At 38.1% G+C, this 24,669-nt stretch overlaps 1 protein-coding gene across 3 annotated transcripts in view; it reads right to left on the reverse strand.

The window, feature by feature from the left end:
- The window catches only part of necab2 (N-terminal EF-hand calcium binding protein 2), a 231,945-nt gene that overhangs the window by 20,408 nt on the left and 186,868 nt on the right, over positions 1 to 24,669 (reverse strand). For all 3 annotated transcript variants that reach the window (XM_047345707.1, XM_047345691.1, XM_047345697.1), the window contains one exon: positions 8,323 to 8,435. In XM_047345707.1, coding sequence (XP_047201663.1) covers positions 8,323 to 8,435 — 113 coding nt within the window. The remainder of the gene's footprint in view (positions 1 to 8,322; positions 8,436 to 24,669) is intronic.

A 24,669-nucleotide genomic window follows, 5' to 3' on the forward strand; every position in this document is an offset into this window, starting at 1 on the left:
TTAAGCGCTGCCGCACAGCCGCACCTAGGCCTGGTGGCTGAAAGTCCTGGTGTGTGACGTTCGCATCTGGCCGGTGGGTTATTGTCTTGCTCGATGCCAGGTGACCCTGGGGGGTCCGACAGAGTCACCTAGAAGTCAACTCCGAGGTGAGACAGTTTTAAAATACAGTACATGAGATAAGAGTAAGTGCTATAGAAATAAAAGAAGAAAAGTACTTAAAAGTCGTTTGGTAGTGTGTCACCGGTTAAGGACACTGCATTAGGAAGGTTTTATTTCGGCGCAAAGAAATAGTGATAAATTTAGGTAGGATCTCGCCGCAAAGAGATCAGAGACGACTAAGCGCCGTAAAGTGAACTGGACCATTTGGTTGGTAACATTACACCGGAAGGGAATGAAATTAAGTGTTGAATAATAAAGAGAGCTCATAAACTGAGCTAGGTCGACCATACATATTGCTGAAGGGACATAAATATGTTAAAATACTAACTGTGTGAGTGCTATGTTATTGTTCTTCCTATTTTTATTACACATTAACCATCATCTCCTAAACATCAAGGTGGGGATGATTGTGTTAATTGTGCTTTAATTTGGGAAGATAAGTTTGGTTTTTCACAAAGTGGAAGTTTGAGTGTAAATAAGTTAAATAGTTTAGATAGTTTCAAGTAAAACAGTTGATGGATGGAGATGAGAAAAATAAGAAACAGAAGAAAAAGATTAAAAAGCACAGAGTGCATCAATTAAGGGGTTAAAGAGTTAAAACCTTCCTGCAGGAAGTCTCGTTTGTCTTAAATATTGCGATCAGTCGGAAAAGAAAGGAGTATAGTGCATATTATGGTGGACAACTGACTGACTGACTGTTAATATTTCTGTGTGCAAAATCTGAACCTATACTAAACTTTTTCATCTGCTTCTCACACACATACACATACACACATGTATGGGATTTGAGTTCAACATCTGCGTTTTTGAGTCTGGATTTTAGAAACCTGCCCTTCTCCAAGGCTACTCCGCCAGAGACGCTTCTCCAGCACGGCCTGAAAGAGAGAGATTTGCCTTCCTGCATGTTGAAAATCGCAGTGTGACTTTCTACAAGAAAAAAAAAAACGAAACTCAGAAGAAGTCTGGACCCACTGAGATGGACAACGATCCATGCTGTTTGCCAGAACCAGAAGAGCGATCCACTGGATTTATATTGAAAGCATGTTATGCGGGCAGAAGGGAAACAGGCAGGAGCAAAGTTTCTTCTTTCTCCCTCCTGGAGAAGTTAAAGTGGACAAGGGAAGACCTCTACACATTTGCACATAACCTTTCTCTGGATGATGGACTGGCGATGTTTGCAACAGAGAGACAGTCAAACATGCGCCATGATGCTTATTCTCCTTAATTTCTTAACATTTGGTGGCTACTAGGCGCTCCTTTGCCTGGACAGCAAGGGTCAGACAAATTCTTTTCTCCCACTTTGACAGCGAGACTGACTCTGAGGAGGAAATCTCAGCTGTTTTTATTTAACTTTCATGTTTATTGCTTGATGTCTATCATTATGGTATTATTACAAATTTGAATGTGTTCATTTCCACCGTTGTTTAGTCGGACTATGGAAGCCTAACTTCCAGCAGGTTAGAGTTCCTGTTTCTAAATATATTTCTAGAGGAGCTTCCTACGACAGCAGTACCAGACTGGTAACAGGGCAGCTTGAAGCATAGAAGCCACTCAGGAGAGGCAGCAGGATTTATGTTTTGTTTTAAGTTGTGTTTATAATTTGTTTTTTTTGAGGTTTGCTTTCATTATCAGAAGAAAGGAGTTGTAATGGAAATTATTTTATTAAGTGTTCCAAAGTGTATGACCTTTAGGTTACCTCACTACTCAGAACATCTGTGTTAGGGGAGGAAGCTGTAAAAGCCATTATCAGAAGTTTAGTGGTTAAGACCCATCATTTAGGGTGATGTCTCAGGAAGCGTAGTTAGGTCTGTTCCTAGATAACTTTGTCACCTCTGAACCCAAGGAGGGTCTGGGCCGTAAAACACAAACTCTTTTAAGTGGAGATAACACCCATATACTCTTTAAATACCGTGTGTAAATGTTGACACCACACTAAACCCAAAAGCAGATGATTATGATGACATGTTGTAAATGAATATATCTTCAATGCCTGAGTGTATTCATAATTGTACTTCATAAAGTGACCTTATAGCACAAAATCGAAAGAAGTTGCTGTTTAAGTGAAATGAGAAAAAGTGCAAAGATGATATGAACAAGGCTTGTTTTAATTCTTTTATATATATTTTTTATTATTACATTTTGTTTCTTTGTTTTATTATATTGTTTCACTCTGCCATGATTGGTGGTTGCCTAGGGGCGGAGGAACCGTGTAAGTGTTTCCCACAAAATAATCTGTTTTCCGTCCTGTGGGTTTGTGCTCACATAGAGTGTTTCATTTTACATGTATTTACTCATGACTTTTTCGTGATAAAACAGGGGGAACTGTTAGGGTTTTTATGATTTTTGTATTGTTTATCACTCATCTAAGTGCTTTTCCCTCCTTACATTTTATAGGAAGGGAAGCATAACAAGAATGAGTTATGCTTTTATTCTTTTATTCTTTTATTATTTTATTAGCAGCATCTGGGGGCTATTCACTAGCTTCCCACTTCCTCTGTTTGTTTATAATCAAGACAAATGAACCCTAACCTTTCTGACCACACACACACACACACACACACACACACACACACCCTGAATGATGTTTGAACTGTGTGTGACCAAGCATGTATAAATAAAGAGAGAGGGGGCTAATACTTTGTAGTTTGTGTTGCACAGCTACCCTTGCCGCAAGTATAACTGACTCTGTGTCGTTCCTTCCCTTTGAGTTGATTAAATAATACCTATCATGAAGAAACAACAAGATGAGAGGAGGAGATGGATGTGTACATTTGTTACACCGGAAGACAGCAATAATGGTAGTTAGAAAAAAAGAACAAGAAAATATAGGTGTCAAGAAAAAGTGGACAATACTATGAAACAAGACATCAGATAAATGATAATACAAAGCATCTGAAATTTTTTTCCATCAAGACCTGTATCCATAAAAAACCAGAATAAACCTGAACAGTACGAGCAAATGGCAGATATCTGTATTGGATTTCACTCAAGCGTTTCAGTGTTTATTTCGCAGTAATAAACAACCTGCTGCATTATTGCTTCTAGAGGAGCACAAATGTGTTGGAGGAATCCAACAAGGAGCTTGTAGTTGTCAACGTGGGATCTATTTCCAGCACTTTCAGTAGTGTCAGTTTAACCATTGAGTGATGCATTTAGGTGCTGGAGGGAAAAATGAGACCCGAAGGTTCATGAGAATAATTAGAATAAAATATTTTGTTCTGTCAGAAGAGCCAATTTGAATAAAAACAAATGACCTTAATGAGGATGAAACCCATTTAAGTTTACGTTGGAAATAACAGTGGACATGGCTGCAGCGCCTCTCGTTGGGCTTGAAGAGCATAGGAACTGTAACTACCCAAGACTCCATGTTGAGGTTTTGTTGAAATGGATAACATTGCAATAAACAGAAACCTTAATGTTTCTAGAATGCATTGTATCAAAATTTATTTGTTTGAAACAGACTTAAAATGGATTTTGATTTTGATTTCTCTATAGTAGGCTCAATTGGGTTTGTATTTATTTAGATTTTGTTTAATGGGGTCATATCTGTGCTGGATAACATATTGAACAAGGCTGTTTAAGATTTTTTGTGCATACGACCGAATAGTAACTGCACTGATTGTGTTAAACAGAATTTGACTGAGGTGGGCTGTATAAACTTTGGTTTAAATCTGAAGTTTTATATATTTTAGACTGAATTGGATTGACCATGGAAGAATGGTTTGGTAAATGATAGGTAGGTGGACAGAGGGAAGGTAGGAACAAGGGATGGATTTGACTGGATAGATGGTTTGGTAAGCTGGATGGAAAGATGGACAAAAGGTTTGAAAAATGAGGGTTGAGAGACAGGGAGAAGGAACAAATAATGGGCGAAAGAAGAAAGAGGGAAAAGATTGACAGATAAAACTGGCTATTGCTGGTTAAAAAATACATTCAAAAAGTTAGAACATGCATTCTAATGAGGCTCGTTTGTCAGATTTAAAAGTACCTTTTAAAAATAACATTTAAGCAGGTATTAAACATACTTCTAAGCCCACATATCCATATTAAGAATATTTAATGATCTGGTTTAATATTTTAATCCTAAATGTCATGTTTTTATTAGATATAAGTAGAAAATCATAAGTAATAGAAATAAAGGCTTGAAAACATCAGTCTATGTGCAGTTGATGTATATAATATATTTCACTTAGTGAGCTGAGTTACTGAAATAAATCACATTTTCAAAGTAATTTATCGAATATGTTTGAGATCATTGAATGGTTTACAGAAGAACCGAAGGTTCACTAGAAAGAATGGATGTATGGATGGATAAAAGATTAATAGTTTGATAAAGATTTGAATGGATGGAGAGAAGGAACGAATGATATTTGAAGAAAGAAAGGAGGCAACAATTGATAGATTAAAGGATTGGAAGGAAGGAACAAAAATGTAATTTTGCAGGTAAAGAAATATGCATCTTTGACTTAAAACCAGCATAAAAAGCAACCTGATTGGAGCAACTTCCTTTTCAATAGTCTTCACTAAGCCTGTGTGTTGATGAGTTGGATTGGACAATAATGGAACTGAAATAAATTTAACTTTAGTCTTAATTATGAATTGTGACTGAAATTAATTGGATTTAAGGAAATTCTCTGAAACAGCATTGGATACAAATGGACTGTGCATAAAATAAACAGTTTTGTTTTTGTTAATTTAACAACAAAATTTGATTGACAGGGAATTAAATAGCTAAGGAAGCATGAAGGTAGCTAATTAATCTGATTAATAACCATATGAGCTATGATTGTTCAGGAAATTATTTACTTCTTGCTGAATACATCCCAGTAACACGTCTCTACATGGTGCTGTTACAAACAGTTGATTCAGAAAAATGACAATGTAAACTAAACTGTTGCAATAAAATTGAAATGTAAAAGTTGCATTCAAGATCTTTTCTTTGCACAGTAATCAGACATTGTTTTGCATTAATGTATTTTTGATTACTACTGATTCAACATCGGAGCTCTATGAGTAAACTCTATGAGCGCGCATGCAGTTCTTCTCTTGAACTGTAGAGGGCAGTGGGGGAACTGCAACAGGGCCTCAGAAGAAATAAGCTGTGCATTCTAAACTCTACTTGACGGTTTAATTAAGTGTTTTGCATGTAATCACACACACACATTAAATCATAATGAGTTGGGAAAGCAGAGAGAAAACAACCTTTTATAAAAGACTTTATGAAATATAAAAAAGCAGGACTGAAAAACATTTACAAGTAACCTTCCTCCACTAACAAATCTTTCGCCTAAACCTGCTGAACCCAAAAAAGACCAACCGCAACATCAGACTGTATGCTGTCTGTGCTATTTATTGATACCTGACAAGCATTTAATCCTAGGGATTCTGCAGGAGCAAACAGTAAATAGTGTGCAACTTGGAAAGGGAAGTTTTATCTGTTAGAACAGAGCCCAAGCCTGAAAGCCATGAGAAACAAAACACTAACTCCTATATACAATGATTTTCTCTTTTTAAATGTATAAAGCTTTAATGTATTTCTAATTTCAAGCTTCACAGAGCTGTGTGTTATATATAAAACAGCGATAGATCATAGTGCTTTTTAAAAATTTTATCTTTTAAAATTCTTTCCAGAGTAAAAACAACAAATTTATTGTCATTTCATTAATATCATAATATCACACTGGAGCTGGGGGATAAGCAGCAACTGTCACATCTTTTGATACTTAAGCAACGGAAAAACTTACCAAGGAAATCAGTGTAACTATTTGGCAGCAATGTCCTTCCCCCAGCCGGCATTCAGTTTCCATGGTAACCAACTGCTGTACTGGCTGATGGGGGCTTCTTCATAGTTCTGTTACTGGTTCAGGTTTTAAATCGCATATTCCCCACCGCATTAAGATGAACAGTGCCTTGAAAAAGCATTTACTGCCCACGTCACGTTATGACTACAAACACCAATGTATTTTCTTAGAATTATATGTGGTAGACTAACACAAAGTAGCACGTATTGTTAAGGAGATGAACAATAACACAATTTCATTTATTTTTTTTTAGAAATGAAAATTTTAAAAATGTGTAATAGATGTGTATAGCATCTCCCTTACCATGACAACCTTAAATATAATCTAGTGCAGCCAACTGCTTAATCTATCCAGACCTATCTATGACAATCCAAATTAACCATCAGACCTGGAAAATACTATGGGTGGTGGAAAAGCAACACGGAACATTACCCTGAACACACTATTCCCTGAGGGGAACATGGTTCCTCCACATCATGCTGCGGAGATGATTTTCCTCAGTAGGGACAAGGTAGCTGATCAGAAAAGATAATGATAGGGTGAAATACAACACAATCCTGGAAAAAAACCTGTTAGAAGCTTAAAAAGACTGTAAATTGGGATGGAAGTTCACCTTAAAGGAGGACAATAATCCCAAACATGTAGCCAAAGTTTAAATCAAAGTGTCTTCATGTGTCTAGTCAAACTCTAGACCTAAGTACAATAAACTTCCTTTCCCAAGTTTTAAAATACTGTTGACAGAGGCCATCTTTTTACCCAGTCTCACTGAGTCTGAAAAATATTTTGCAAAGATGGATGAGAAAAATGTCAATATTTAAATCTGCTAATAGAGACAAATATCAGAGAGAGAGAGAGAGAGAGATATTGATGTTTGTTGATCCACTCATGGAGCCAAAACCAAAGGAACAATCCCAATGATAATTTCTGTTGTTGGGGTTGTAAAAATGATGGTTAGTTTATCGTTGTTGCCATAAATAAAAATTCTTATGACGATAAAAAGAATTTCACCACAATAGTAATGGTAAAATAATTGCCCATTCCTACCAGGAAGTACAACCCAGTTCATTTTATTAAGGTGATGTTTTGAACTCGAATGCTTTGTTTTGTTGCATTTTTTATTCTACTTATGCACCGTCTGTAAATCTTCATCATTGTTTAGGATGGTCGAGCAGAATCAAAATGACCCCCCTGGATGTTTCAAATGTTAAGTGCTCAACTTCAGGGTAACCTCCTGCTGTTTCTATTGATTTTGGTCTGTTTGAGTAATTTGTTGGATTTTTGTTGTGTAGTTTACAAATGCTCCTCTGTTATTTTGTTTTGTTCGTTTATTTTAATCATTCTTGTTGTCCAGCACTTTGGTCAATAAAGTTGGCTTGGCTTGTTTCATCTGCAAAATTCCTCTGTTGTATATATGGCACCATCTTTTTCTTGACCTCCTTTAAAAAGTTACCCCTTTCGAACCTTCCTTATTAAATAAATGGCAACAAAAAACAGATACGGTTTGCTCTTTTGAACCACTTATTGGGTTTAATTTAAATGTTTGTCTGACTTGTATGGAAAATTGTTTTTTCATATTTCAATTAAAACACAAACCAATTTGTCACTTTTAACACTTAGTCTACAAGCTTTCTTCTGCACAACAAGACGACAGGAAATATTGTTTTAAAAAGGATGGTGATAGTATAATAAATCCTGAACGTATCAGGCTTTTCCCTGTTCATTTAACCTTTCTGTGTAGCTGTCAAGATTTATACCTTTGCTTCTGTTCCTCATGCAGTTTCTTTACCTTCTAGTTCAGATGCCAGTAAATGGTGGCCGAATGTGTAATATAAAAGGTTTTGAGGCAGACCCAGAACCTTCACACTTTGCCAAGGGCAAAAACTGAATAACACTCTGGACAGTACATGGAGCATATTAAGTCTGGGATTTAGGGAAATCTCTCTGGATATTAGTGTTTCACAGCATTCTGTAGCTGAATCTGCGTAGGGGAAGCAGGAGGTTTCTAATAGTTACAGCATCTCTATATCAGACCAAATAAAAGCCGTATTATTATATGCACTGGGTATTATCTTTTCACTGACCTAAACCACTAGGGAGTTGAAGCTGATTTTCAGATTTCCACTGCAAAGTAATGAAGTGCACACCTTACGTGAAACTGTTTTTGGTGTATGTGTAAGAATACAAACTACTACTAATAATGAAACACCAGTGGAGGAAATGTGTGAGGTAGTGCTAAATAAAATGAGGAATACTGTGAGGTTCTGACACTTAAAATGGAGCACATTAATAATTTAAAATGGGTTACAGTTCTGCTCTGTGCAGCACAGCAGTTGTAAAAATGTGGAGCATTAATGAGACTTACTGAAAGCAGTCTCTCTGAGCAGAAACATTCTTCAGGTACTGTTTCAGAGCCTCGCAAAACTCGCCAAGCTTCTTCTGGGACACCACCATCTCCTGGCGAATCAGCAGCAAGGACTGCAAAACAGGAGAAACAAAGAGGTCAGTTCATGCTGACCTGTATACTATTATTACAATGCAGTTAATCTCTCTTGCTTTGCTTGATGGTTGCTACCATTTAATGCCCCATCCAATTCATCATGGTATTTACAAATTTTGCTACCAGTACAGGACCTTGCAAAGCTAGTCATACCCCAGACTTTAATGCATTTTGGGGGGAATTTATGTTATAGAACACCACAAATTAGTGTATAATTGGGAGGTAAAAGGAAATTAATAAAAGTTTAAAAAGAGGACCCTGAGCTTGATGAGGGTCCATATTCAGCCATTTTTGATTGATCAATGAGGGAATCCCAACTCCCAATCTCTGATGCTGGCCTACTGTCTAAGACTGTCAGCTGTGAAGTAAATTAAGATGCTGTAAAAAGTTGTAATGAAAAGTGCAAAAATGTAAGTAGTGTGTCAACATTTAAAACATGAAAAATATGTCACTTGTAACTTATTCATGTCCGGTGTTAGTCAGAGCAACATCTAAAACCACAAATTTATCTAGAAATTTTTTATTCCTTGTGCTGTTTATAAATCTTGATAATGAAAAAAAATATTATGGAACAAAATTATTCTTTTTAAGAACACTATAAAGGTACTTAGTGTTATAGTGTTCTTATGGAAATAGTTTTTAATGTACTCTGTTTTCTCTGTTTATATAGTCAGGGCCAACACTGCAGTTGTTTTCAAATATGCTATATGAATATACTTGAATTTCCTGTTGGACTTTTCATAGTATATATATTTTCAACATACCAAATCTCTGCTGTAAGAAATGAATGCATCAGAATGAGTCTTTGTATTGGCAAAAAGTTTATCTGAAGGGACTTGGATCGGTATTGGGGCAAAATAATCTTTATCTGAACATTGTTCAGCTGAAATCCATCATTAATGGGTGGCTCACACATTATCCCTTCTTCAGCATCAATTCATGAATAAGGAAATAAGAATTGGTTACAGGACTTTTGTTCCACAGATAGAAATTTTGGCTTTTCTCTAGAAATGTTTAAACCACAGCATTTCTATTTATTTCCATGTGAGTTTTTTTATATGTGAGAAAAGGCCAAGATATAAAGATCTTTTCCTTCATTAACTTTCTCATGCATCAGCATCTTCAGGCAAGAAAATGAATCCCGCTGTGTCCCTGGTGTGTTACTGTATGTTTAATACAGATATGTGTTATATGTATGTATATATATATATACAGGTCCTTCTCAAAAAATTAGCATATTGTGATAAAGTTCATTATTTTCCATAATGTCATGATGAAAATTTAACATTCATATATTTTAGATTCATTGCACACTAACTGAAATATTTCAGGTCTTTTATTGTCTTAATACGGATGATTTTGGCATACAGCTCATGAAAACCCAAAATTCCTATCTCACAAAATTAGCATATTTCATCCGACCAATAAAAGAAAAGTGTTTTTAATACAAAAAACGTCAACCTTCAAATAATCATGTACACTTATGCACTCAATACTTGGTCGGGAATCCTTTTGCAGAAATGACTGCTTCAATGCGGCGTGGCATGGAGGCAATCAGCCTGTGGCACTGCTGAGGTCTTATGGAGGCCCAGGATGCTTCGATAGCGGCCTTTAGCTCATCCAGAGTGTTGGGTCTTGAGTCTCTCAACGTTCTCTTCACAATATCCCACAGATTCTCTATGGGGTTCAGGTCAGGAGAATTGGCAGGCCAATTGAGCACAGTGATACCATGGTCAGTAAACCATTTACCAGTGGTTTCGGCACTGTGAGCAGGTGCCAGGTTGTGCTGAAAAATGAAATCTTCATCTCCATAAAGCTTTTCAGCAGATGGAAGCATGAAGTGCTCCAAAATCTCCTGATAGCTGGCTGCATTGACCCTGCCCTTGATAAAACACAGTGGACCAACACCAGCAGCTGACACGGCACCCCAGACCATCACTGACTGTGGGTACTTGACACTGGACTTCTGGCATTTTGGCATTTCCTTCTCCCCAGTCTTCCTCCAGACTCTGGCACCTTGATTTCCGAATGACATGCAGAGTTTGCTTTCATCCGAAAAAAGTACTTTGGACCACTGAGCAACAGTCCAGTGCTGCTTCTCTGTCTCCCAGGTCTGGGGAATGCGCCACCTGTAGCCCATTTCCTGCACACGCCTGTGATCGGTGGCTCTGGATGTTTCTACTCCAGACTCAGTCCACTGCTTTCGCAGGTCCCCCAAGGTCTGGAATCGGCCCTTCTCCACAATCTTCCTCAGGGTCCGGTCACCTCTTCTCGTTGTGCAGCGTTTTCTGCCACACTTTTTCCTTCCCACAGACTTCCCACTGAGGTGCCTTGATACAGCACTCTGGGAACAGCCTATTCGTTCAGAAATTTCTTTCTGTGTCTTACCCTCTTGCTTGAGGGTGTCAATAGTGGCCTTCTGGACAGCAGTCAGGTCGGCAGTCTTACCCATGATTGGGGTTTTGAGTGATGAACCAGGCTGGGAGTTTTAAAGGCCTCAGGAATCTTTTGCAGGTGTTTAGAGTTAACTCGTTGATTTAGATGATTAGGTTCATAGCTCGTTTAGAGACCCTTTTAATGATATGCTAATTTTGTGAGATAGGAATTTTGGGTTTTCATGAGCTGTATGCCAAAATCATCCGTATTAAGACAATAAAAGATCTGAAATATTTCAGTTAGTGTGCAATGAATCTAAAATATATGAATGTTAAATTTTCATCATGACATTATGGAAAATAATGAACTTTATCACAATATGCTAATTATTTGAGAAGGACCTGTATATATATATATATATATATATATATATATATACATACAGGGGTTGGACAATGAAACTGAAACACCTGTCATTTTAGTGTGGGAGGTTTCATGGCTAAATTGGACCAGCCTGGTAGCCAGTCTTCATTGATTGCACATTGTACCAGTAAGAGCAGAGTGTGAAGGTTCAATTAGCAGGGTAAGAGCACAGTTTTGCTCAAAATATTGAAATGCACACAACATTATGGGTGACATACAAGAGTTCAAAAGAGGACAAATTGTTGGTGCAGGTCTTGCTGGCGCATCTGTGACCAAGACAGCAAGTCTTTGTGATGTATCAAGAGCCACGGTATCCAGGGTAATGTCAGCATACCACCAAGAAGGACGAACCACATCCAACAGGATTAACTGTGGACGCAAGAGGAAGCTGTCTGAAAGGGATGTTTGGGTGCTAACCCGGATTGTATCCAAAAAACATAAAACCACGGCTGCCCAAATCACGGCAGAATTAAATGTGCACCTCAACTCTCCTGTTTCCACCAGAACTGTCCGTCGGGAGCTCCAAAGGGTCAATATACACGGCCAGGCTGCTATAGCCAAACCTTTGGTCACTCATGCCAATGCCAAACGTCGGTTTCAATGGTGCAAGGAGCGCAAATCTTGGGCTGTGGACAATGTGAAACAAGTATTGTTCTCTGATGAGTCCACCTTTACTGTTTTCCCCACATCCGGGAGAGTTACGGTGTGGAGAAGCCCCAAAGAAGCGTACCACCCAGACTGTTGCATGCCCAGAGTGAAGCATGGGGGTGGATCAGTGATGGTTTGGGCTGCCATATCATGGCATTCACTTGGCCCAATACTTGTGCTAGATGGGCGCGTCACTGCCAAGGACTACCGAACCATTCTTGAGGACCATGTGCATCCAATGGTTCAAACATTGTATCCTGAAGGCGGTGCCGCGTATCAGGATGACAATGCACCAATACACACAGCAAGACTGGTGAAAGATTGGTTTGATGAACATGAAAGTGAAGTTGAACATCTCCCATGGCCTGCACAGTCACCAGATCTAAATATTATTGAGCCACTTTGGGGTGTTTTGGAGGAGCGAGTCAGGAAACGTTTTTCTCCACCAGTATCACGTAGTGACCTGGCCACTATCCTGCAATTAGAATGGCTTAAAATCCCTCTGATCACTGTGCAGGACTTGTATATGTCATTCCCAAGATGAATTGACGCTGTATTGGCTGCAAAAGGAGGCCCTACACCATACTAATAAATTATTGTGGTCTAAAACCAGGTGTTTCAGTTTCATTGTCCAACCCCTGTATGTATGTATATACAGGGGTTGGACAATGAAACTGGGGAAAACAGTAAAGGTGGACTCATCAGAGAACAATACATGTTTCACATTGTCCACAGCCCAAGATTTGCACTCCTTGCACCATTGAAACTGATGTTTGGCATTGGCATGAGTGACCAAAGGTTTGGCTACAGCAGCCCGGCCGTGTATATTGACCCTGTGGAGCTCCCGACGGTAAGTTCTGGTGGAAATTCTGCTGTGATTTGGGCAGCCGTGATTTTATGTTTTTTTGGATACAATCCAGGTAAGCACCCGAACATCCCTTTCAGACAGCTTCCTCTTGCGTCCACAGTTAATCCTGTTGGATGTGGTTCGTCCTTCTTGGTGGTATGCTGACATTACCCTGGATACCGTGGCCCTTGATACATCACAAAGACTTGCTGTCTTGGTCACAGATGCGCCAGCAAGACGTGCACCAACAATTTGTCCTCTTTTTAACTCTGCTATGTCACCCATAATGTTGTGTGCATTTCAATATTTGGAGCAAAACTGTGCTCTTACCCTGCTAATTGAACCGTCACACTCTGCTCTTACTGGTGCAATGTGCAATCAATGAAGACTGGCTACCAGGCTGGTCCAATTTAGCCATGAAACCTCCCACACTAAAATGACAGGTGTTTCAGTTTCATTGTCCAACCCCTGTAGGTTTATATATTATGTATTTACTAAGGTTAATCCCTATTGATCAGATCCCAAGTGTTAAATTGGCTAAATTGGACCAGCCTGGTAGCCTGTCTTCATTGATTGCACATTGCACCATTTTGACAACAAAGAAAAGTGCAAGTATTCTAAAATATTAAGAGTTTACAAGGAACAAAAGTCTAACACAATTTCCAAAGTATTTAGCTCCATTTTCCTCCATATTTCTAAATTAACCAAAAAAAGTTGTACTTGAGCTCCACTCTGACGTTAGCTCTGTTTTATGTTTTGCTTATTTTCACTTTCACGTTGCACCAACAATCAGTCTTATACTCCTGTTCCTTGTGGTTTATCCTCATTCTGCATCTTTACTAACAGAAAAAACTTGGTTTGATGTTGGAAGTTGAACCCAGGGGACACCCATTCTGTTTTTAATCTAATTGTTTTTGGTAGTGTTATTGCAGTTATTGGGATGTTAAAATATCACATTAGGCAACTGTTATAAGCATGCACGCTCTGACTATTCAACACAACTCCATACACCTGTGTGTTGGTGATCAAGTATTTTGCTTTACCAGGATGTAATGACTGTTTATCCCTTTACTTTTTTTTAATCACCAGCCATTAACTTAAATTGCTCTCATGAAGCAATGGCAGTGCTGCAACATTGAGCTGCATGAATGAACACGAGGCTTTCACACAGTAAAGACAGCTGTTGTGTGTGCATGTAATTTATGAGGCAATGATTCCATGGGCTTGTAAGCATGAAGTACCCATAACGGCAATAAAACCGGACAGAATTATGGCCCATCTGCGTACAATACCTAAAGACACTAACATAGACAGGAAACCACACATGGACGTCCCACCAACTCAATTAGAAACACTGCATTGCCTGGCAGTCTCTGTTAATCTAATCACTATCACTCCATTAACCATGCTGCCACCCTAAAACAAATCAGAGATCACATCGGCTCCCCGCAGACCCTGCTGGCCCTGCAGAGGTGATAAATATCGAGACTTCCACTCTCTAGCTTGGTTGAAGCCCTGCAAATCTCACTGTTAACATTCAGCACCATAGTGGGATCCATGTATCTGCACAATTAAACCAATAAACTGACAGTTATATGCTTAAATACTTTATATATATATTTCTCTTAATTCATAAACCATGAAAAATTCGAAACCTTTCATTTTACTTGTGCTTAACAATAGCTTACTGGGAAAGTGGTTCAAATTTGTAGTGGAATGCTCTGCCTTTACTTCAGAATTGTATTGCACTTCCTGTCTTTATTTTCATTGAACTACTGTATTGCTTTTTGCTCTTTCATTCAGAAATCAACAGAACTTCCCTTTAGGTTTGGGCAGAAATTAGCTGGTTTGTTCTGGTAAGTACTGGTACTATATTATCCTGAAAGTTTCATGCCCAATTTCCTGATGTGTTTGCAAAGAGAAATGTCTAGAGTAAAAACACATCACTGCTTTCATAACATACAACCTTTCATGATAGTGCAGTGGTCATTTGCACCAAGAGTAGAAGACACTGAGGCTATTCAGGGGTAAAAGCCAATAATGGGTTGTTTTTGGGGGGTTACAATCTGCTACAGTAAAGGCAGCAGGTTACACCAAGAAGGAATGAGCAGAAGCAGAACTGTTTTTGTCTGTGGACTTGGATACAAACACAACTTCAGATTGAGTCATTAACTAATATTAAATGTTTGCAGCACGCTACATGTCCTGCTCTGACCTGGTAAGAAAATAATAATAAGCTGGTAAGTAAAGCGACTACCTTAAAAGTGACCAGAATTACAAAACCCCCTAACATCCTGAATTATATACAAAGATACAATAAAGAATAACTGATTGAGCTTTTGCTGTCGAGTAAATGCTAAATTAAATAGCAATTGTTAATTTTATTATAGCATACACAACAGATAGAAATTTAATTTCTGGGAAAAACAGTGACTATGTTAAATAATGAGTGATAAACACTTCCAAATGTTTACAAATTCCAACCCTGCAGGTAATCTGATTATTTACATCTCCAAAACTAGCTTTCTGAATGTTTCACACAACCAAAGTTAAAATGTTTAACCAAGGTGGTTCCTGCTCATCATAACCATTAAATGTCCTAATGCATTAAAAGCACAAAAACAGGGGAAAAACATGTTTATCAGAGGTTAGACTCCTACAATGAAGAGTTTAAACAGATGCATTAGTTTCTTCCATTTACTAAATATGAATTTAAAATGAGGTAATTTAGAGAAACAGACTGTAGCACCTCCTATAATTTTCAGTCATTCATTCTGCCACCATAATTCACTGTTTCTTAATTATTTCTCTTCTAAATGAAAATGTAAGCCAGCACTTTTCAGTTTTATTTATGAACGCGCAATAAAAGTCATTACCTATGAAGGCTAAATTAATTTGTAGTTTTGTAGTATCTTAATTAAGAGAGCGATTTTGTGTTTGTACAAAAGATTTTTATGATGCAGCTTTTAAAGGTTGCAGTTACATTAAACAGTGTTTGTTTTGAAGAGAAATGCAGATATTATCATTTACACAATGTAGAATATTAAAACTTTAAATTAGGGAAAATATATCAGCACTATTACAACTCTTCTGTTGTTTTCCAGCTTATAATTCATCATAGTTAGATTTGTTTCCATAACTTAAATAATATGCAATAAATAAATAAGTAAAAAGAAAGAAAGAAAGAAAGCACAGACAGCCGAACACACCGACGGCAGGTACTAAAACTGGATGACAATGCGGATGGAACACAACAGCCAGGCATCAGTGCATAACACAATGGTCACCTAGACAAAAGTAGTGATATCGACATTTCCAGCTGGAATGTAAGTTCATAACATTTAAATGGCGATTTATCCAGTGAGGAGGAGAAAAATCAGGAGAGATGTTATCTAAGCAATAACTCAGAAACCTAACAAACCAGCACCCTACTCAGGAATTTAATTCAGTTCAATTCAAATCAGTTTTATTTATATAGCGCCAATTCACAACACATGTTGTCTTAAGGCACTTCACAAAAGTCAGGTACATACATTCCAATGAATCCTAACAATTGAACAGTGCAGTCAGATTCAGTTATTTATTCAAATTGGGTAAAAAGTTTTTCTGTCTAAGGAAACCCAGCAGATTGCATCCAGTCAGTGACTTGCAGCATTCACTCCTCCTGGATGAGCATGTAGAGACAGTGGACAGTCACTGGTGTTGACTTTGCAGCAATCCCTCATACTGAGCATGCATGCAGCGACAGTGGAGAGGAAAAACTCCCTTTTAACAGGAAGAAACCTCCAGCAGAACCAGACTCAGTATGAGCGGCCATCTGCCACGACCGACTGGAGGTTTGAGAGAACAGAGCAGAGACACAAAGAGAACAAAGAAGCACTGATCCAGGAGTACTTTCTATGGGAAGGAAAAGTAAATGTTAATGGATGTAGCTCCTTTAGTCGTTTCACCTAGAAAGAAAGAACAGAAACTCTGAGCCAGTTTTCAAGGTTAGAGTCTGAAAGAGAGCACATATAATTAGTTACAGTAAAAGCTCAGTCAATCGCCATGTCTAGGTGAGAGAAAGGGTTAAACACTGAAAGACAGGGCCATGTGGATCATCGGTAGAGAGTGAGCATTAAGTTGTTGCCAGCAGAAGCTTGGATGATGCCCCTCTCCAGAAAGGTGTCACAGGCAGACACAGAGTCAGGCCAGGTGTAGCTTCTAGGAAGAGAAAAGAGAGAACAAAGTTAAAAGCTGAAATAACTGCAAATAATGCAAAATTGGAGAGTAGTGTGAGAATGTAGCGAAGAGGGTGAATGTGGTCATAATGTCCTCCAGCAGCCTAAGCCTATAGCAGCATAATTACACAGATAGCTCAGGATAACCTAAGCCACTCTAACTATAAGCTTTATCAAAAAGGAAAGTTTTAAGCTTAGCCTTAAAAGTAAACAGGGTGTCTGCCTCACGGACCAAAACCGGGAGCTGGTTCCACAGGAGAGGAGCCTAATAACTAAAGGATCTGCCTCCCATTCTACTTCTATAGACTCTAGGAACCACCAAAACCTGCAGTCTGAGAACGAAGTGCTCTGTTAGGAACATATGGAACAATCAGATCTCTGATGTATGATGGAGCTAAATCATTAAGGACATTATATGTGAGGAGGAGAATTTTAAATTATATTCTGGATTTAACAGGGAGCCAATGAAGGGAAGCTAAAGTAGGAGAAATATTATCTCTCTTTTTAATTTTCATCAGAACTCTTGCTGCAGCATTTTGAATCAGCTGAAGGCTTTTAACTGCATTTTGTGGACATCCTGATAGTAAAGAATTACAATAGTCCAGCCTTGAAGTATGTATGAATTTAAAAACAATGTGATGGGCCAAGTCCACCACAGTGGTGAATGAATCCTTGTGGACAAACAAATTGTAATTTAAACTCCCATTTCTTCCAACGAATGAGTTCCTAGAATATAATAGTGAGCTATGCAGTGGTTTTGCAAAACACAGCAGCAGTGAATGGAAGCAGCTTATAGTCACTTTTCTACAAAAAAATCAGTCAGTTTTACTCATGAGGGTCAAACTGCGCTATAGTAATGTAGCTATCCAAATGTAGTTATCCAAAGGTTTTTCCCTCCCAGGACCTGGTCCGTCAACATTATTTAAGCTCTACAAGGTTGTATGCAGTTAGTTTTCTAACCTGTCGTTTAAGCCTTAAAAGTAACTTCAAGCTAATGTTACACATGTGGTGGTCGGAAGATAAGTCTAAATTGTATTGTAAGCATACAAGAGGAATGTTTGAGGAGATTTTAAATGTACATATTTGCTTTGAAAAACCACAGAAAGACGTGACTTATTTATGTTTAACACTTTAGGATCTGTATATTTTCTGGTTCTCAAACATATTTTTTTAAATTTATTCTCCAAGCACAAACATGTTAGTGATGTTAACAAGTCTTTTTGCATATGACATGTATTATTTATTTTATAAAATAAACTTGAATTAAGAATTGTGACACTTTTGCTTTTCTGAGATTGTGTCATAGAGATTACAGGTCAAGGAGGGAAACCCCAACATCACTCTTTCCATCAACAGTATCCAGCTCCTCAAGGCGCACTTTAACATCTTTTCAGGCCTGAAGGGATATACACACAGTAGCTATACTCTATAGACCCTTTCAGTGAGTTGCAGGCCTGCCTCAGGGTCTCCTTCCAGTGTGATGTGCCCAGAAACCCTTTAAAGACAGGCATCGTTAGTTTTTACTTTGATCTCAAGTTCATTAACAGACCAGAGACATGCCTGATGATTGCAGATGAAGCCCTGAGCGTGTCAAATTCTACCATGATGTCAAGACAACAAACCGAGACACTCCTTAGTTCCAGACAGCCTCACAGACTGACCATGAGGGAGGATGCCCCTTTTTTCCAGTGCTTCAACAATAAATAAGCGCAAATTGTGGGGTGTTGACACTTTCTAGAAATATGAAAGTCCATGAGAGTCTTAAATTGGCTGTCGATCAGTCTGTCACACTTAATAACCTGAACCACAATTTTCTGATGACTATAGATTCTTGTCCACAACTGATAATAAAACCCAACTTTAGAGAAGCTCAACCGCCATCAAGGGAAAAAAATATCAACATTTCCTCTCAGAAACATGGCGTGTACAATATACACCTGTCGATTTGAGGACCCAGAATTAATAATTCATTTTATTTTAAGTCTAACTATAATGACAACACACTCATGATTCAATGTTAGTCTCTAAGTTTCTACAGAGTTGTTGGTTGTGCGTGCACTTCTTCTGTCAGTGACTTAGTCCAGCATTGAGAAATGGCAAAGAGAAAGTAAGGTTTTATTCAGATATTATCCGTGGAAATTGCATTTTAAGGTAGCTCACATAAAGAGAGAATTTCCACAACACTGTCCCCGATTACAGAGAGTTGTATGCCATTGATTTCAAAAAGTCCACAAAAGACGCATTGAATTATATTTACATGTACAGGGGTTGGACAATGAAACTGAAACACCTGTCATTTTAGTGTGGGAGGTTTCATGGCTAAATTGGACCAGCCTGGTAGCCAGTCTTCATTGATTGCACATTGCATCAGTAAGAGCAGAGTGTGAAGGTTCAATTAGCAGGGTAAGAGCACAGTTTTGCTCAAAATATTGAAATGTACACAACATTATGGGTGACATACCAGAGTTAAAAAGAGGACACATTGTTGGGGCACGTCTTGCTGGCGCATCTGTGACCAAGACAGCAAGTCTTTGTGATGTATCAAGAGCCACGGTATCCAGGGTAATGTCAGCATACCACCAAGAAGGACGAACCACATCCAACAGGATTAACTGTGGACGCAAGAGGAAGCTGTCTGAAAGGGATGTTCGGGTGCTAACCCGGATTGTATCCAAAAAACATAAAACCACGGCTGCCCAAATCACGGCAGAATTAAATGTGCACCTCAACTCTCCTGTTTCCACCAGAACTGTCCGTTGGGAGCTCCACAGGGTCAATATACACGGCCGGGCTGCTATAGCCCAACCTTTGGTCACTCATGCCAATGCCAAACGTCGGTTTCAATGGTGCAAGGAGCGCAAATCTTGGGCTGTGGACAATGTGAAACATGTATTGTTCTCTGGTGAGTCCACCTTTACTGTTTTCCCCACATCCGGGAGAGTTACGGTGTGGAGAAGCCCCAAAGAAGCGTACCACCCAGACTGTTGCATCCCCAGAGTGAAGCATGGGGGTGGATCAGTGATGGTTTGGGCTGCCATATCATGGCATTCCCTTGGCCCAATACTTGTGCTAGATGGGCGCGTCACTGCCAAGGACTACCGAACCATTCTTGAGGACCATGTGCATCTAATAGTTCAAACATTGTATCCTGAAGGCGGTGCCGCGTATCAGGATGACAATGCACCAATACACACAGCAAGACTGGTGAAAGATTGGTTTGATGAACATGAAAGTGAAGTTGAACATCTCCCATGGCCTGCACAGTCACCAGATCTAAATATTATTGAGCCACTTTGGGGTGTTTTGGAGGAGCGAGTCAGGAAACGTTTTTCTCCACCAGTATCACGTAGTGACCTGGCCACTATCCTGCAGGAAGAATGGCTTAAAATCCCTCTGACCACTGTGCAGGACTTGTATATGTCATTCCCAAGACGAATTGACGCTGTATTGGCCGCAAAAGGAGGCCCTACACCATACTAATAAATTATTGTGGTCTAAAACCAAGTGTTTCAGTTTCATTGTCCAACCACTGTATGTTCAGCATAAGCTTTTAGTCAAATCTCTCTGGAATTTGACTTCAAGATAAGTTTGATAAAAAGAAGTCTTATGTGGCATGAATGAAAGCATTCATGAAGAACAAACGTCCAGTACTACAACAGACACATTCACAAAACATTAAAGTACATTATTTAGTCAACAGTAAAACATAAATTAGGGAGATTCTACATAGATTTAAGATAATCACACAATTAATAGTGTTATTGCCCAGAATGCCACAGTAGATTTGACTAGTTCTAACATGAAGTCCATGAGGTAGTTAATGAAACCATCTACAACACAGTCACTGTCACAGTTATTGACACAGCAGACCATTCACCAACTCAATGACTTGTTCAATTATTTACACACTCATGATTAATTAAAAGCAACAAGGCATAAAGCCCTTTCCAGCTCTCTCCATTTGCAATAAATTACAAACTTTTATTACTCTATTTTATTACTTAAATTACAAACTTTTTGCATTAAATGGCAAAACAAGCTTATCAGTGGGTACATTCAGAGGTTGTCCACAGGCATGGATTGTTTCTCAATCATCTGTCTTTTTAAATGGATCTGCATCTGTAGAATTCACAGAATCGACAACACAAAGGATTTCAGTATTTGAAGAGTCGTGGCTGCAAACTGTTTTCAGCTTTGAGCTGACAGTTTACATTTTAGATTAGTGTGCCGAGTTATCAAATGCATTTTAAATTGTTGCAAACGCTTTATTAGCTGTCAAAGAGACAAGTTTAAATCTCTACCAACATTATCAGAAATATTATTCCTATGAAAAAGGGACAGATGGTTTTGAAATCAATGTATTCTTGTGTTAGCAAAGGTTTCCTCTACAGAGAAGCACACAGCCATTATCACTTTGTATAAATTTGCATTGCGATGGGGCGCTACGGGGTGTAGAGGTAGAGCATGCGCCCCATATACGGGGCTATTCCTCCTCGACGCAGTCGTCTGGGGTTTGATTTTGGGACCTTTGCTATGCATCTTCCCTCCTTCTCTCTCTGCCCATATCCTGTCTGAATACTGTAAATAAAGACCACTAGTGCCACAAAAAGGGACATGCACAGTGAAGTGTAGACATTCGGAAAACAATCTTTTCACAAGAAGGGCAGAATTGGCCACTTCTGTGCAAAAAAACATCAAGGACAAATTCTGCAGGACAGACAAGGATGGAGAGCAGGCAAAAAAACCTGAGCTGTATCCAGACCAGAATAGTCACCATCAATCAGGATTTGGTTTAGAAGCTCCAACTTGACAAGGAGATGGAGAATCAACACTGGAAATACTGACTCTATATACATTTGCATTTGCTAGTAAATGTCTTTCAAATGTAATAAATGTGCCAATTATTATTAAGTATACCATAATAATATGTAAAAACAAATTGAAATTCACAAAGCAACTTTACAAAAACATGCACCTACATAAACAAAGTCCAAACCATCCTATCATGTCAGGATGCACCAATTGCTTGGTCAGGGATCATAATTGGCTTATTTTCTTTTTCTACTATAAATGGGAGAGCAAGGACTCAAACATGCACAAAACAGCTAACAACTAGTGCGGAACATCTACAGTAAATCTTTAATGAATAAGGATGAACTGAGATTACTACTTTGTAATGCAGCATTGGAAGGTACTAAAAGAAAACACAGTTGACTACTTTAAGGTGTTCTGTTGTCTCTGATGTTGGACAATGTTGTGAATATTTAGTGTTTGCAGTGTTTACAAATGATAATAAAATAAGGTTAAAGATGATTAACTTTTTAAAAAACATTTTATTACGGGGCAAGAAATTCCTAATTTGACAAAAAAGTTATTTAAAAATCTTTTGATCTACTTTGTGAAAAGATTTAGTAAAAATATATGGGCTAAAATCAGAATTAGCACACATTGTCAGTAAATTTTATTTTGTATAAATGTTCTTTATTCTCTACATGTCTTATATGAGGGGACCGGGCTATTGTTTGTCTTGTAAAATAGTTGTTTATATACAGAAATATAGATGCCAATCCACCACAGGGACACCCAATCCACCCAGTTCATAGAAAGAAACGGATTGGGGGCAGTTCTTTCCAGGAGCTGGAGAAACTAAACTAGAAGTCATTTTATTTAGAAATATTAGATTTCAAAAGTCAAGTTAGAGGAAAAAACACTGCATTTTATGATGGGATGGAAACAAAGAAAAACTTTAATAGCATTTTCTGTTTTTTACTTTTAGCAAAAATGTTCAAAGTTTGAAATTTAAATATTAGCGCCCTGTCTAGGGTGTACCCTGCCTCTTGCCCGTAGACTGCTGGAGATAGGCACCAGCTCCCCCATGACCCACTATGGAAGAAGCGGTATAGAAGATAAATGAATAAAAAAAGTTTAATGGAAAATAAAAGTTGGCAGAAGATTTTTAAACTCATTCACAAATTTTTTAATGCATTAAAAATAATTGGGGCTAAAAACAAAGACTGACTTATGTGTTCATAATTGTTATACTGTCAAATATGCAGAGTTATCAGCAACAATCAGGGACACAGTCTCTGTTTTGATGATTGTGTGTGTATGTTCATGTATTTATGTGCTTGGAAAGCTGTAATGTGGAACATTATCCCACTGAGGGTGGAAATTAGAGCAGTCAAAGGAAGTACGTTACCATGGGAACAGGGAAATACCCGATACTCATATACAAGTCTCTCTCTCAGCCTCATCATTCAGTACTCATCTCCCTGCCCTCTTCCACATCAGCTTTTTTTTGTCTTCCTCTGGCCTTCAAGCTTCTCAATTTTGCAGCTCTTGTTTTCGATATCTCAAGAATCTGCAACTTCCTCTTGCTTCTGTCCCTCTTTTTTCCACACCCACTTATTTTCTCTTTTGCTTCATCCCTTGTCGTTTCAACTTGTTATTCTTCCCCCAGCCCACTCCCTCTTTGCTGCTATCTCTTCATTTTTGCCCTGGGATCAAGAATCCCTCATTTATTTAAATGAGGAGTAATTTGCAACTCTCCCTGGGTTGAAATAATAGGCAGACCACTGCAGCAAAGCTCACACTGACCTGCTGACTGCAGAAGGAGCAGATCACGAATAAGTGACTCAATAATCAACAGAAGTTCGTATGAAGGAGTGGCTGACCAGTAACATGATTACAGGATAGACTTTCCATCTTTTGTGCAAACATTATGGACAAAATTAACCAAATGTAATTTGCAAACAATTTAAACTGGTACCCTATATATATTTATAAGAGAATGATATATTAAATACAGAGTAATTTTGAGAATAAAATGACCAATAAAATTTAAAAAATAGAAATAACTAAATGGTATACAAAAAAATCCCCCAACAAATACAGCTTTCATTCCAGCATGAGCTTTAAAAAGGGTCAGGAAACACAGTTCATGATTGTATACATTAACACCGCCAGCTCAACAGCTAGCCTGACAAGCCTCTTACTAACTAGCTGGATAAATAAATAAATAGGAAGGTAAATTTCTAAATTATGAATAAGGCTACTTGTATAGTCATCAACCTGGTAACAAATCAAAATATGTTAAACATTTAAAATTAGAGACCACATATGGTCTCCAAAGAAAATTGAAGTATAGTCCTTTTAGGCCTCTTTAACCCTCTCACCAAGTTCTTCATGGGGTAAATTATTTAATTTTTATTTTTCATTTAATTTAAAGGTTTATTCTAAGCTTGTAAGAAAACATACAATACAAAAATACAATAAGTATAGTGTATTAAAGAATGCAAAAAGGACTAATAATAGTAATAATAATACAAAATATCACTGTGAAAGGAGTCGGATGAACAAAAACGTAATTACTCGCACCCCCCATTCCCATTCCTTAAGACATTTTATGATTGCTGCCATTTATAGCTTAGTAACTAAATCTTCACTGTCATATCAACATATCAATAACAATATACATAAAGAAAACAATCGACAGACCCCCCTGCCAATAACCATGTACTGTGACTAAAATGTTTCTTTATATCTTGATTTAAATTGAGCTGCGATCCCAATCAGTTCCAATGTTTAACACCACAAACAGACACACACAAATGTTTCCTAGTGGTTCTCACCACTTGGATCTTAAAAGTTACAACAGCCCCTCAGATTATAACTGCCTTCTTTGTGTACAGAGCTTTT

Source organism: Girardinichthys multiradiatus, chromosome 2 (assembly GCF_021462225.1).
Source record: "Girardinichthys multiradiatus isolate DD_20200921_A chromosome 2, DD_fGirMul_XY1, whole genome shotgun sequence".
Lineage (NCBI taxonomy): Eukaryota > Metazoa > Chordata > Actinopteri > Cyprinodontiformes > Goodeidae > Girardinichthys > Girardinichthys multiradiatus.